Source organism: Nyctereutes procyonoides, unplaced genomic scaffold, assembly GCF_905146905.1.
Source record: "Nyctereutes procyonoides isolate TBG_1078 unplaced genomic scaffold, NYPRO_anot_genome, whole genome shotgun sequence".
NCBI classification, from domain to species: Eukaryota; Metazoa; Chordata; class Mammalia; order Carnivora; family Canidae; genus Nyctereutes; species Nyctereutes procyonoides.
The window spans coordinates 8,779,664-8,795,837 of record NW_026575122.1 but is presented as its reverse complement, the minus strand read 5'-3'; the positions used below and the strand labels follow the sequence as shown (position 1 = coordinate 8,795,837).

The following is a 16,174-nucleotide window of genomic DNA, read 5'->3' as shown; positions in this document are numbered from 1 at the left end:
GTACCTTCCCTAACTGGCTTTTAGGATTAAATGGGCTCATGCATTTGAAGTCCTAACATGTATGCATATTCCAGAAAGCGTTTGCTATAACTATTATTATATATTATTATTCAATCACACAATTTATCAGTTTTTGACTGCCTTCATTTGTTTATCGAGCATCTACTATGTGCCAAGCATTGTTCTAGAAACTGAACCTGACTAAATTAATAAATGAATGTCAATTTATATTTATTTTCTTGGCATTTACATTTCCACCAGCGTAAAGGAAAATAAACTATTTGAGACTATCTCATATATACAATTTGTCATGATTGTTTTACTAAATATTTTACCACAAACATTTCTCTTATAATTAAATATTTATATTTAAGTGGCATCAGTTTAACTGTCATACAGTAATCTAGCCTACTCGTCAGCACATTTTGTCAAAGGTGGGTAGTAAATATTTTAGGCTTTGAGAGCCGTCTGGTCTATCACAACTATTGACCCAGCAAGTATTTAGCTCTGCTATAGCACAAAAGCACTCAAAAACAACAGGTAGATGTGACTGTGTTCCAATAAAACTTTATTATAGGCACTGAAATTTGCATTTTATTTCATTTTCAAGCCATAGAAATGTTATTATTCTGAGGTTTTTTAACCTTTTAAAAAATTGGGGAAAGCATTTGTAACTCATAAGCCATTCAAAAACAGGCAAGGGGCCATCTCTGGCCTGCAGACTGTAGTGTATCAACCCCTGATCTAGTCTAAGAGGGTACTGTATTTCATTTACCATTTCTCTACTTTAGTGAATTGAATTTTCTGAATGATACATTTTCTACACTATTATTTAAAAAGCTGTTCTCAAACTGCCAAAGAAGGGAGCTTTCAGCTGCTAGGAATAATTGGTTTTCAATTAATATTCTGGGTTTTTCTCCACATCTATCCATGTCCCCTCAGCAAAATAGCTTCAATGCTGACTATAACATAAAGATGTTCCATCCCGCCCTGCTGGCAATCTGTGCACCTCAGGCAAGGGGGATTTCCAGAAAGCAAGAAGAAAGTGGGGTGAGTAGAAGTTCTCAGGTAGAGTGTGGCTGGGACGGGTCCTTTGTACACACTGGTCTTCTTCTTTCATCTCAGTGCATCTGGCCCTTGAGATAATAGCAGTAGTCAGTACGGCTCCAGACCTCAGAGCTACAAGTACTAGTGAGAAGAGAATTCCACTTTTTATAAAATATGGCTGTTAAAAGAATTAAGTGAACTTTGATAGATCTGAAGGGATGACAGAAAAATAGCCTCTGAAAACAGGAAACTGGTTAAAGCAACTTACCCTGAAGTGTTTCAGAGATGAGGAGCATTCATCTCTTTGCATTCAAGTTTGTCAAAATGATGCAGTATTGTACTCTCTAGAGAAATCTTAACAGTGAAGAGATAAAATTCTAACTGTCAGAGTGGTGAGAAAGCAGGTTTTAAAAGATATGTGGGTGTTTGTGTGAATTAAAGGTTATACAGCTGCCTTAAAAAATGAGAGTCGCCAGTAAAACTGTTTTTCCCAAAATCTGAATATTTCCTCTGATTTTTTATGTTCTCCCAAGCCCATTCTTTATTTGAAAGCACAAAGAAGACATCTTTTGAGAAGATGAACATGAAAATTCACTAAGAACGAGTCCTATACACAATCTCCTTTGCCTGGATTTATTAAATGTCCTTCACTTTGAACACCGGCTACCCAGTGTTGTTCAACTACAGGTGAATGCTAAGAATGCTGGATGGAGCCATGAGCATCTGTCTGCGTTTGTCACTGAACAAAAATAAGTTAAAAACGTTCTGAGTTCTGAAATCCGAAGTCCTTTCTATCATACGGGCCACCTTCCAGGACTATTCTGAGACTCCTTGTGAACCAGACAGGAAAGGATTGGGGGGTGGGGGTGGGGGTGTCCATTCAGAGCCCTTCATTAAAAACAATTCTACAAAATCTCTTTAAAAAAAGGCCAATCAAACCTTGAAACTCGTCTTCGTTATAAGAAATGGATTCTGTTGGGTTCCACAACTATCAGCAGCGCGTTGTAGGAAAACCTTAGTGTCTTGGATCTCTAATTGCTAAAGGCAATTGTCGGTGTTGATGTGACTCCAATGAGAGTGTAGCAGGTGTCTCGTTGCCAATGATCCCTTAAGTATTGCCTGCTCTATTTTTCTCAAGTGCCTCTCCCAGTAGGGTTTGGGCCATTAAAAGTATTAGATTGAGGTGAAAAAGCAAGCACCATCTCTTGGCTTGGAGTTGGTAAATATGAACAAGCCAGTGGAGGTGGGTGAAGGGAAAACAAGAATGGATGCAAGATTCCAGGACAGCCTCAAGGGAGGAGAAAATTTGAAGGATGTGATGAGATTTACCTTGTGCTGAGGATTCTAAATACTGTTGATTCACTTATTCAGAATGCAAGTTTTTACAACTGTCTTCCAGTGGACCTCTTAGTTCCCGGGTTTCGGACAGAAAGAGCTCAGTGAGGCACAGCAAAGATGGAAGCTTTACAAGACCCCCCTCCCAGGCAAGGCCCCAGCCTCAGAGAGTTGGAGGCTTAGTAGGAATAGAAAAATCTGCCCACCTAATGATGATCAGACAAAAATATCTTCCAGTTGAACAAGTGTTTGAAGGGAACAAGTGAAGGGCTGACACAAAGATTGAGCTTTCACTGCAAAGTTAAGAAATGAAGAAATACCGTGCCCTAGAATAGCTATATGCTGAAATGTCGCAGTCAATAAGGGGAAGAAACTTCACTGAAAAGGAGCGAAGAATATTGGGGGCGGGAGGTAGAAAAAGAAATCACAAATGTTTTGACTCTACCCCTGACTTATCACTAGTCCCCAAGGAACATGGGCCAATCCCTCAGGCACCTTGACTAAGGCACTGAGTTCCCCGAGGTATGAGAAAAGTACCTTCCAAATCATCTCAGGGTTGAGTCAGAAAGCAGTGAAATACTGAAAATGTGGCACTTGTCAAATACTGGAAAAAAAAAAACACACACCTATGTGAGGTCTTTATGATTTAAAAAAGGAGAGGCAAAAGAGAGATAGAATTCTACAGATTTCATAGGTCGAGATTCTCTACAGCCAATCGAGTCCTGTCTCAGAAATAGATTGCTGGGTGATTTATACATTTCTTCAAACCACAAAGAAAGTATTTCTTTACCTCCTTAATTGTTTTTCACTTGTTTTCTCTAGGTTGGACTGGGTTACAATAATCTCCATATTTCCTCAAGAGTTAGCTAAGTGTGAAGCAGGAAAGGAGAGTATCTTGTGACTTCCTCCGTCACAAGCTATTTAAACAATCTAAATCACCAATTCTACTTTAAAAACAAAGTGTCCTTCTCTTTTCTGAACCTTTGACTAATGGACAGGAACTTCTGCTTTCTAGCTCTGCCCTGGACTTCCTCTCTAGAAATGAAAACTCCCAGAAAATTCCTGTCTTGATATTCCATTAAAAAAAAAAACAGAAATCAAATGTGACTTCCTAGGGTGCTGATGATATGGTCACTGTGCCAGGCTCCACGAACAATCGTATTTTGTGAACAAGGTCCTGGTCACATCAGGATGACCACAGTCCTGGGCAATTTAGTATTCATTAATGTAGATAAAGGAGCCATGAATTCCTGCCCAGGGTGACCCTCCTACAATGCAAAACTCATTTTATCGTTTCTCTTCTTCAAACCCTTCAATGACTCCCCATTATCTGCAAGATAAAATCCATGTCCTTACATGACATCAAACCCAGGCACTCTTGAGCACCAGAGCTTTATCTCACTTCATCCTCGCTCACAACCCTCCCAAATCCTCATGTCCTTCAGAGCTCTGAGATTTCCTAAGTACCTCTGCCTTCACAAGTTTTTCACACATCTATTCTCTCTCCCCTTCCGACACCCACTCCATCTCTCACTCCACCCACAGTGACTTCAGATCCAGTTCTGACATTAGCTCTTCGAGAAGTTTTTACAATGTCTCCCCACACCCCCCCCCACCACGCACCCATTTTGGGCTAAATTTTCCCTCTCTATGCCTGCAAGGCCTCCTCAAAATATCTCCATTGAGGTCTTCCTCATACCTTTTTTATATGGTGCAGTTGCTTAGCTGTCTCCTACCCTTCAAGCTGAGAGTTCTGTGAGAACAGAGACTATTTCTTAATCATCTTTGGACCTCTAAGTCCTGACATGATGTCTGCACCAAAGCAAGCACTCAAAAATGTTGGAGAATGGGGGCACCATGGTGGCTCAGTCGGCTAAGCATCTGCCTTCAGCTCAGGTCATGATCTTGGGGTCCTGGGATCAAGCCCCACTTCAGGCTCCCTGCTCAGCAGAGATTTTCCCTCTCCCTCTGCTGCTCCCTCTGCTTGTGCTCTCTCTCTCTGTCAAATAAATAAACAAACAAATCTAAAAAAAAATGTTGGAGAATAAATGAATTTTTCAGAATGCCTCAATTTTCATCTAGAGCCCTGAAGTTCCAAAGAACTGTCAGTCAATGGGCTCTGAATCAAAGTTTGATTAGTGGGACATCCTTACAGTAAGCTGTGATTGGACTGTCCTCACTCTCAACTGAGCTAAGAAAGATCAGAGAGAAAGTTGAGAAACAAAGGTGAGGATATGCAGAGGTTTCCACGACCTGGTTCCAGTCAGCTTGCGCTCAACAACAGTCCATTCCCAGGTCTCCCTAATCCTGTGAGTCACTGGAATAATAATGAAAATGAGGGTGCTGGAAACACCCACCTGCCTCTCTCCTCCTGACCCCAGATCACTGTCATGAGAAGCAGAATAGTGGAGGTGTCATGGCTAACGTCAGGAATCAGACTGCAAGGCAGTGGAGAAAGCAGGTTACAATCCGGATGTATGATTAACTGGGAAAGCCCCAGGCCACAACCCCTGGAGGCTAACACATGAGGTGAACAGCTCATGGGGGACAGGATAGCACAGTGATGAAGAACAAGGCGCTGGGCTTCTTCCAACCCCGCTACACAAGACCTGTGGCCCTTTGGAGGACACGTATAATCTTCTGAGCTTCATTGCTTCCACAGAAAGTCTGTCTAACAATACCTCATGTATGGGGCCATTGTGAAATTTTGTGAGATAATAGATGTAGAGTGCGTAGTGTTCCACAGATGAGAGATAATGGCATAAGCCACTATCAACTCCAAGGACTTTCTTCCAGTGACCACTCTAGGTGCCTGTTTACTTCAAGTAAATGTTAATCTAGATAAACACGTTCAGAAAAAGGAGGCAAACACATCACAAAGAGCTGAATCAGCTTGAAAATTGGATAAAAAGAGGCAACATTTACTGAGTGTTACATTGTGTTAGGCTCTTTTATAAATATTTTTTCACATCACTCACTTAGTTTTCACAACTTCATGGGGCAAATACTGTTAACATCATCATTTTTATTGTTGTCATCGCTAGGAAACTCATTAAGAAATAAGGTGCCCAGTGACTATCAAGTTTATTTTTCTGAGCTCACAAACCCACTCGATTCACAAGTGGTAGAATCAGGATTCAAACTCGGGAAGTCCAGATCGTCAGTTGCAGTGAACTGAATAATGTTCCTCCCAAATGTATGCGTTGAAGCCCTCAGTACCTCAGAATGGGATTGTATTTGGAGACAGGGCCTTTAAAGAGGTAGTTAGGTTAAAATGAGGCCCTTATGGTGGGCCCTAATCCCAAATGACTGGTGCTGTTCTAAGAAGGGATTTGAATACAGAGGGACATAAGGAACAGGCAGGCACAGAAGAAAGGCCTTGTGAGGACAAAGGGAGAAGGTGGCCATTTGCAAGCCAAGGAGAGAGGTCTCAGCAGAAAGCAAACCTGTGGACACCTAGATTTCCAGCCTCCGGAACTGTGAGAAGATAAACACATGCTGTTTAGGCCTATGGTATTTTGTGATGGCAGCCCTAGAAAACTAATGTGGCAACCCACGCCCTTAACTACAAGGCTGTTTGGATTAGAGAGTATACAGCGTCTTCCACATGTTTAAAACAGGGCCTAGAAAGCAAACGTTAATTACAACCTAATAGGACTGCAATACTTGCCCATTAACCAAAATCCAAAATCCAAGCCAGTCCTTCTGCACCTGCATGCTCCTTAGGCCAGTCCAAAGACAATAACATATTCAGTCCTAATGGAAAGATCATAACCTTGAGCCCAAGAAGGTTCTGAGCAGATCCTGAAATCAGTGGCGGAAGAAGACTCCCTTTGGGCCACCAAACTCTCACATGGCCCACTGGTGCCAGCTGGACAGAGGCAGGGATTCTCGACTTTTTAGTTCACTGACGTGGCCCCCAATGACTAAAAGAGCAGCTGGCACAGAGCAAAGCTCAATAACATATTTCTTAGAAGGAGAAAAGATGAATGTGATACTGGAGAAGGAAGCAGATTGCATGGAACCGAGGCACGTACATCTTCACGCTGTGATAACACTGATTGTGCTTTCTACCCTCCCCACATGGGGGGTCAAGGGACAAGTTGCAGAGGCAAGGCAGAGAAGGTTACCGGGTACCCCTACCTGTCTACGAAGGTATGTAGTGAGCAAACAAGAGGATACTCAAGCAGAGTGCTGCTTGGGGCAGATGTTCAGCAAACTTTTGTTCACCAATGAAAGAAAGTATTGAGCAGACCAGCTCCATCTGATTGCTAAAGTAACATCCTCAGGGCTTTTCTGATAACACAATGTGCTTTCAATCCTGATTTTTCACAACAAAATGTGATTCCTAGACTCCCAAAGAAATCTTTTAAGAAAGTTTGCAGGTATGTCCAAGACTTTTAGGATTTTGAGTCAATGTGTTTCCACACTGTGGGGGTATCTACATTCTCCTCATTGCTCTCTACAAAATGCTCTGTCCTGAACTGAGAGCCTAAAATCACTTGAAATGCCTGCCCTGGCAGCTGCCTCATCACCCAACAAATAAGAGTGCTACCCACGAGGACTCAAAAAGAGAGTGGAAAATACACACTGTATTTCTCCTACTTTATAATAAGATGAGGCAATGCAAGTTGGAAAACAGTGAGCGACTTGGGATCCACAATGAATTTAAATGGAAGCTGGTGGGGTGCCTGCAGTTTGTCATCTAAGTAGTCTTGACATACAGAATTCCTGGAACTAGGCTACCTTAATTCGGTATGACAGCTCTGTGGCAATAAAGCAGCATCCTAAAAATAAAGCATACATAATGCATCTTCCATGCTGGGCATGAAAAATAGTACAATGCTTAAATGCTACCAAAATGGTGTCCCTTGGGATTCATTCACATTACTGTGCAGACTGCTAGGGAAGCTTTGGCAAAGCTGCTAAATTGAAGATCACAGAGGGGTGCTGAGCTTTCTTATGCTCTTGACTTTTACATGAATGTAGCCTGCTTTTCCAATCTTAGATAAACATTTAAAAATATTTTGTTAAAAAAAAATCAAACGTATCGGCGCCATGTAGTAGCTGGTGATCTCTGAAATGACTTACGACTTTTGCAAGGATCGTTTGGCAGAAAACACACCAATATGTTCAGTCGTGTCTGCATATATATGAACATTTACAGCAAAACAAGAAAATCTGGTAAGCACTGGCTTGCATTAAAAAAAAAAAAAGACAATGGAAACCTTGCAGCAGTGTTTAGGATGATATGTCACACTTCCTTTGTATAAAAACATTATCAATGTTAAATTGTGGAATTGAAAAAGGAATTAGGTAGAAACAGTAGTGGCAAATCAGAAATCACTATGCTAAAATTTGCCCATTTTTGCCATTTTTGCCACTATCCCATACTTATACCAAGTTATATCTGAGAGCTGATGTAGGTTAAGAGAATCAACTTGAGGAAGCTTTAGTATCCGACAGGATGGTTACAAACTCGAGCTCCACTGCTCACTAGCTCTGTGGCCCTGGGCAAATTTCATAATCTTGCTGACTCTCATATTTGAAGTAGAGATAATATCTTCCTTATAGAATGAGGAAGTGATGCATAGACACATAATACCAAATGCAGTGCCGCAACTGGGTGATGTCTAACACTAGATCCACTATAAAGTCGCAGCTGAAGAAGATGCCATTGTTGCAAAACCTGATTTTTTTTTCTAAAAAGCCCTTTGATGCTATATTTCCATTCACTTTTGCATTTCCCACATGGATATGCACAGGATGAGGCTGTGTTCCAGTGATAATTGCTAGATTTTGTAGTATGGTATACCACTGGCGCTCCCTACCTAATTACACCCTTGCCTTTCCCCAAGGACGCCCTTCTCATTTTCTCCATTCTCTTTGGAAAAGCACCTGTCGGAGAAAGGTCTAGTATACAGCTCCAGGTCAGTGAGTCCACTGATTTCACATACACACTTTTTGCACTCAAAGAGAATCGCAGCGAATTCATCAAGTTACACAACCAAGAACCTGTCCCAAGCTAAGCTGAGCTAGCGGCTCCGTGCTGATAGGAGCATCCACAACAGTTTTACTAATTAAAAAACAAACAAAACCTGAAGACGAGCTTTGTAACGGAGACCTTTTGTCTTTGGGCTGAATCAACAGAGAGATCCATCTGAGAGGCGGGGGCAGGCAGGGGGATCAGCTAGTGATAGCACTTAATACTCTCACATCTCCCCCCCCCATCTCACATACCCTTTTTACATACAGGCAATGTACGTGACTTTGAGCTAAGTAGGTAATTACTCTGGGCCTCCACTTCCACATCTACAGACCGTCTCTCACAGAGGACCCATCTTGTAAAATTTTTATGAGGAGTTAATGAGATAATTCATGCGCGGTACTTAAAACGGTGCCTAGTATATCATAACCTCAACATGACTTTTGCCATGGTTAAGGTTGCTGCCTCCTTGACAATAAAGAGGCTCTCGTCCTTGTGCATCACTGCACAAGCCATCTATTCCACTGCATTAAATAACCAGATATGCCAATACACTGTGGTAAGGGGGGAAAAAGTCCTACCGTAAGGCCCCTTCAAGGATTTGTTGAAGGAAGTAGGTTGACGGAAACAGGAAAGCCAAGGAAGTCAGAAGACAAGGAAGCTCTTTCTCGATGACTACTAACTCATTGTATGACCTAGCACAATTTTCTCATTCCTTTTTTCCCATCTTCAAATTAAGGTTAAAAAAAAAAAGTTTCTGCTGCACAGGTGTTTTGGAAAGATTTACTGAGATAAGCGTAATATCTGTATTTGATTCATAATACAGACTCGCTGTGTTCTTGGTGCTGGGCATGAATTTATTTTCACAAACATTAATCAAAAGTCAGAGAACAGAAACACAGCAGGATTACTTACAGGATTTTCTGGCTACGCACTCTCCCAGATATTAAAAAAAAAAAATCTATCCTTAGACCAAGCCAAATCGCCAGAGAAATATATACCTAAAATAATCCAACAGTTCCTCCTACAGAAAACTCATTATCAAATTACATTGCAGTGTGAGGCCAGCAGACCATACTGATGGTCCTCACAAGAATAAGTTCTATAAACCTCGTTATTTGCATAACACAGGGGCTGCCAAAAACTTTTCATTACCTCTACAGTGAGCTCTTTATAAGATCGTCCAGGAGAAATCTCAGCCTGAACTTTAGGACTAAAGATGGTAGCACTTGTCTCCTGACAAGTACTATTGGAAGTGGAAGCAAATACAGATGTACCGTGAAGAGTCAGCGGAATGGGCCACGAATGTATTCCTGCATTCATTCAAAAATATTTCTTGAACACCTACTATGTCCGAGACTCACCACTCAGATCTAGAAATGATAAACAAGACAGGAGCTACCTCTGCCTTCACAAACCTAGAGACTGGAGGAAATGAAAAGATGATTAAATGAGCCACTGTAATTCAAAGAGATGACATCAAACGAACCAGAAATAGGTCCTGGGCAACTAGATGAGATCTATCACTTCCTTAGGTAAGCAGGGAACCTGAAATAAATCTAAGCTTAGACCAAGAGAAGAGGACCCTAGAGGAAAATACGCTCTTCTGTGGAAATCAAAAGAGGAAAGACGTGTCAGGAAAAGCCTAGAAATAGGTGGATGGAGATAGACACTGAGAACCTAAGGCTGTCTATATATCTCCTACCAAGACCAGAACTGATCTATTTATGTACTTTATTTCCACGTAATAGCCTACGTGAGTAGAATTATATTGTGTAGAGGACTCATACCTACATTCAAATCAGGTCATAGACCTCCAAGGAAATTGGCTTGATTTTACGTCTCTAAATAAGCACACAGGAGAAGGTGTTAAAGGAAAAAACAAGGAAAGATCTAGTATTGTTTGAGATGTAATCTTGGGCATTTAAGTCATCACACTGAGAGTCATGTTGATAGCACCTTGTTGGGTTCTTTCCATCACCACTTACATCTGAAATGAGAGAACACCAGGATGTACTGGGATTGTAAACCAACCCCTCCATCATATCGAATGCAACTGCCCTCTCCATCCCCATAAGTGCCGGATATCCTGGGGGCACCTGGGTGGCTCAGTCAGATAAGCGTCCACATCGCCTCTTGATTTCAGCTCAGGTCAAGACCTCAGGGTTGTGGGATCATCACACTCAGCAGGGACTCTGCCTGAGATTCCCTCTCTCCCTCTGCCCCTCACCCCACCTTTCTCTCTCTCTCTCTCTCTCTCTCTCTCTCTCATTGTCTCTAAAATAACCAAACAAAAATATTTTTACAAAGATTCTGGATATTCAGAGCACAGGACTAAATATATACACGGAATCCTGATACTAAAAACTTTAACTGAGCAATCAAGAGATCAGGGTTTTAGACCTGGTTGTGTCACGTAAAGAAATGATACGTGAGGCTTAGAGGCCACATAGGTAATTCCATAAACTTGGTCCCTCCTGTGCATTATGTGGTAACAAGAGTAGTCAATATTTATTGAAGACCTACCATCTGACAAACCCTCACTCCATGCGTTTTTCACATATTAACTAACGACAACTTCATGAGGTAGGTATTATTGTCCTTTTACAGCTGGGGAAACTGAGGCATTCAGAGATACTATGAGAGGGGCCTTTCTGACATGACAGTGAATGGCAGTACAGGACAACAAGAGTGACCCCATGCTGTGCTCTGCTTTGCCTGTTCTCTGAATGCTCACCAATACCTTCTTTTACTCCATGGTGGTCTACTTTGGATGAGGACTTATAGGGCCACCCAAGGCCAGGGATTAAGACCTCAAGTTCTGCAGTTTTCTGAGTCTACGTTTGGAACCCAACTTAGCCATTTACTAGCTGTGGAAACTGAGGTCAATTAGTTTAGCTAAATAAGACTCAGTTTTCACACGTACCAAAAGGAAATAATAACGGTACCTACCTGATGGCACCATTGTGAGAAGCAGAGGGTCAGGACATGTATCAACTATATGAATCGATTACTATAGTGCCTAGCAAATACTAAGCATCCAAGAAAAATGAGCTTTTACCAACCTTTTTTTTAAATATTTGAGAGGTTATCGCACATCTCCCTAATCATAGCGGGCTGTTTTATGAACCTGAGACATCAGAACATACCTGTGAATCTGAAGCTCTTAGACACGAGCCAGGATGAGTAAGGAATGCCAAGCCTTTCTAAGTAAATCGCAGGTACTTCAAGAAGTATCCATTTTAAGACTAAATTATAATCCTAAAGCAATTGGAAATGCAGTTTAGATCTTGGCCACGCCCAATAATTTTAATTCATTCCATTCCAGACTCCGTACAATGCTAAATTTTATGATGACTAAAAGTTAAAAAAAAAAAAAACAAAAAAAACCAAAACCTCTTTGAGCTTTTAATCCCCTCGTGGTCCTTTTTAGCCTGTTGGGCCAGCCCAGATTCACACACTGGCAACTTCTGGGATTATTGTGCTTCCAAACACAAGTCGCTGGCCCACCCTACTTGTCTGCAAAGCCTGCAACAGCCTTAAGGTTCAGAAAACATCCTTTTTGTGGCACGAGCATGGCCATAGACCAGGCCCCTTGCCTGCAACTAAAGTGACTGGCCACACAGCCCAGAACCCGCCAAAATGTTTGTCACGTGACAGTGTCTTAGAAATCAGGCTCAATAAATAAGACTCACAGGCTCAAGGAGACCGTATAGCTGGTTACTATACGCACTGAACAAATTGCCTATCTTTGCTTCATTTTCTTTGTAAAGTAAGAGGGTTAAATCCAAGTTAAGAGAATCAAAGGGCCAACTCTAACGTGGTCTGGCTCTGGGCCTTTTTTTTTTTTTTTAAGATTTACTCGTTTATTCATGAGAGAGGGGGGTGGGCAGAGACACAGGCAGAGGAAGAAGCAGGCTCCATGCAGGGAGCTCGACGTGGGCCTCCATCCCAGAACCCCGGGGTCATGACCTGAGCCAAAGGCAGATGCTTAACCGCTGAGCCGCCCAGGTGCCCAGGCTCTGGGCCTTTTAAAGATTCCATCTTGGGGCAGCCCGGGTGGCCCAGCGGTTCAGCGCCGCCTTCAGCCCAGGGCCTGATCCTGTAGGCCCGGGATCGAGTCCCGCGTGGGGCTCCCTGCATGGAGCCTGCTTCTCCTTCTGCCTGCGTCTCTCTGTCGATAGATAGATGATAGATAAATTGATTGATTGATTGATAGATGATAGATAGATAGGTAAATAAAGATTGCATCTGCTGCAGAAGGATAACCGCTTTCCCCTTTACTTTTAAAAAACTCCTAAGGAATGGAGTCCTACGTTCTCGCATAGTGACCTAATAACACACCTGTCAGCAAGCCCTTGGCCTCCACCCCGCTTCCTCTCATCATGCTAATTGCCACTGGCTTCAATTAGATGTGACAAGCCCCTGGGCCGCGCGGCGGGGGGCCCCCCTTGCACCCCAGGACAGCCCCTCCCGGGAGCAACCCCCCCCCCGCCCCGAGCCGGGAAGATGCGGGGCGCCCCGCGTCGGGAGGGACGGGCTGCCGTGCGGGTGCGAGGCGTGGGGGTTGGGGGGGGGAGTTGGAGGAAGCAGCTCCGGAGAGGGAGCGAGGGCCACCCGAATCCCCAACCGCTGCACGTCGGGCCCGCCCGCCCCGGGCCCCGGGAGGCTGGTACCTTGGATGAGCTCGGATTTCCTGCCCACGGCCGGCAGGGTCCTGTTGAGGCCCAGGATCCTGTCCAGGTGGAAGGCGAAGACCTCGCTGAGGTCCAGGGGCCGCCGGAGCAGCCCGCAGGCGCGGGGGCCGCAGCGGCGCGCGGAGCCCGGGGCGCCGGCTCCCAGCAGCAGCAGGTGCGCGCGGCCCCCCGGGGCCCGGGCCAGCGCGCCGTCCGCCAGCGCGCGCATCCTCAGGATGTCGTCTCTGCTCAGCCACGAGGGGGCGCTCTCGCTGTAGATCCGGATGCCGCTCTCCCGGCCCCCGGCCGGCGCCCCCGAGCCCCGCGTCCGACCCCCGGGGGGCGCGTGGGCGGCCGCGCGCCGCGGCCCGGGGGACGGGGCGGCCGAGACGTCGCGGCCCGGGCCCGGCGACGCCAGCGCGGGCTTCTTCCTGCGCTTGGGCCTCACGGTGCCGCGGATGTGCGCGGGCTTGCTGCGCCGGGAGCGCAGGGTGATGTACACCACGTTGAGCGGCAGCGCGGAGCCCGCGCCCCGGGGCTCGGGGGCGCCGACGGGGCCGGCCCAGGGGCCCTCGGCCAAGGGCGCTCCGGCCGCGCGGCCGCCCCGGGGCTGCGCCCTCCCCGCCGCGTCCCGGGGCCGCGGGGCCGCGCGCCCCACCTGGCTCACCAGGAAGCCCAGGTAGAGGGCGCAGGCCGTGCCCAGCAGCAGGGTCCTGCGCGCCCCGGGCCGCCGGCCGCCGCACAGCTTAGGGAGCCGCGGGCCGCAGCGCGCGCCCAGCAGCCGGGTCAGGAGCCGCCCCGGCGAGCGCGGGCCGGTCATCGCTGCGCGGCGCCCGCATGCTGCGCGGAGCGTGGCCTGCGCCCCGGGGCCCCGCCGCCGGGTGCAGGGCGCGGGGTGCAGGGCGCGGGGTGCAGCGCGTGCAGCGCGCAGGGCGCAGGGTGCAGCGCGCAGGGCGCAGGGCGCAGCCTCGTCCGCTCCGGCCGCCTCCCCGGGCGCACGCGACGCCGGCTTCTGCAAATGAATGGGAACAGACCTGAGTCACGGTCTCAAACTGGTTCGGTTCCTCTTCTAGAGGAAAAAGTAACCCTTTCCTCGCAGATCTCCCCATCATGAAACGGTTTGTTGTAAAAAGAACGAAGTTCGGAAAAAGCGAAACGACACAGATGTCCAGATTCCACTTGCAGTTTAGATTTAGTGAGGACGAACCATGAAAAGCCAAGGATGTTTGATGACTTGTGGCCACTCGTTGAATTTGATGCGGAGAGAAAAGAATTAAAATCTGGCAATCTGGCAAACTTTCTGAAGTTTGGGGATGATTTAAGAGAACTAATAGATGCTTTAAAAAAAAAAAAGATAATCTGTGGCCATCCCATGCGTATTCGTGAAAGTCCTGCATTACGCATTGGGCAGAAGCACCAAGTATTAGCATTCAAATCCAGAAACCTATTCTCTTAATCTGATAGCACAGTTGTTTTTTTTTTTTTTTCCTTCATCGTATTTCATCATCCTACAGTAAGAATCATTCTAATAGAAAGCTGTAAGTGTCCGTATATCTTAGAAGTTACGTTTATGCAGTCACACACACACACACACATAAACACAAAACACAAATCTAACTGCTTTTCATTCCTCCTCTTCCCACAAAAGTCAGCTGAAAGAAAATAAAGGGATCTCTAGCTCTATTTTTTTCACTTAATTATTAAAAAAGGAGAAGAGCTCAGAAGCAACCTTACTTGCACAGCTGGCCCCACGCTTGGCTCCAGGAAGAATGTAATCCCTGACTGTAATGCAAAGAACTTTTAGAGGCTGAGGCATGTAAGTAGAACATATTTCATGGTCAAGAGTGTTCCACATTTCAAATATTTCAGCTCAGCTTTAAAAGCTCCCTTGAAAACTACTGATTGCAAAGCAAAACGGTTCCTTGTAAACTGGCTGCTGGTCACCCAGTTTTAAGACGCCTCAGGTTTGTTTTTTTTTTTAATAGTTTGCAATATAAACTCTAATTTTTAAATTCTGGAAGAAAAAAAAAAAAGCCAACGCCTTACAGAAGCAGTTTTCATTCTGAGCACTTTCCACTCATTTTTAACCCCTGGGAGCCCTCTAGCGTCCTGTTTGGAAACAGACTCTGAAACGGCAGTCTCCGGGAGTTCAAAAGGATTGAGGATGTTTGCTTAGCAGCAGCCAGATAAATACCTTATAAAATGAGGAATGCTAGAACCTTCCTGTGCATCCAGCGTAGCTGGAGATTCGGGCACCAAGGTTCCCAGGGACTACGACTCACCTTACCGTCTTGCCTGTGTACAGGGTGACATTTGTCTCCCACCTCTTCTGAGAAGGCCTAGAGGTTCATAAAAAGGTAAGAAAGGGTTAACTCAAATGAGGAAAAAATAGAACGGTGAGATAAGAGGACACACAGATAAAGAGCACGTTTACAGTGTGCTCTTGCACAGTGCAACAGCTCACAAAAAGAAGTCATGGATTCTTCCTGATTGGAGGGTGTTTTAAAAACAGGTTAGTAATTGGCTTGGGGAGTTTGCATGTCCTGGCACAAAGGCAGGGTTGATGACCTCTGGATCTCATTTAAGCTCATTCTTATTGCTTCCAGGGCAAACAGAATCAGAAGGTGGCAAGGTGACAGGGATTGTTTGCCCCACTGGAAAAGACGTCTGTGCTATCAGGGGGCGGTAAGAGATGAGCGTATGGTGTATAATCCTAAAATACTACATTTAACAATGCAAAAAAAAAAAGATCAAGGAATTGAAACAGAGAGAGAAGGAAAGAATAAGCTTCCAAGTGGTAAAATGCCAAAAAAAAAAATTAACTGTTACTTTAGCACTGGAACTCAGACCTCTCTTTTTTCAAAATCCTGCCACATGGAAGAAGGCGAAGAACAATTCCAATTCCGACCATGGTGCACAAGTACCTGTGGATTTCGGCTAAAACTTCTTGAGACTTCAAGCATTCTTCTACAAGCATTTCTCTTTGTGTTCCAAAAATTCTAAACGCTCACTTCCATAAGCACAGAATTATTTTCTAGGTAGTAAATGTGAACTTCTTGAAAGGAAACCGTGACAGAGTTGTTTTATTGTAACAGTATAGTTTTCACATATCCAGAAAAATAACTGAACT

At 44.9% G+C, this 16,174-nt stretch overlaps 1 protein-coding gene across 2 annotated transcripts in view; it reads right to left on the bottom strand.

Moving 5' to 3' along the window:
- Positions 1–15,491, bottom strand: part of GASK1B (golgi associated kinase 1B) — a 46,237-nt gene extending 30,746 nt beyond the window's left edge. Inside the window, exons 1-2 of one of the 2 annotated variants that reach the window (XM_055336662.1) lie at positions 15,327–15,491; positions 13,045–14,056 (exon numbers count right to left, since the gene is read on the bottom strand). In XM_055336662.1, the coding sequence (XP_055192637.1) occupies positions 13,045–13,864 (820 nt within the window). In that variant the 5' untranslated portion in view covers positions 13,865–14,056; positions 15,327–15,491. Of the gene's footprint in view, positions 1–13,044; positions 14,057–14,778; positions 14,947–15,326 lie in introns of those variants that run through there. The other variant, XM_055336661.1, reaches the window with a different exon arrangement.
- Positions 15,492–16,174: the final 683 nt, after the last annotated feature.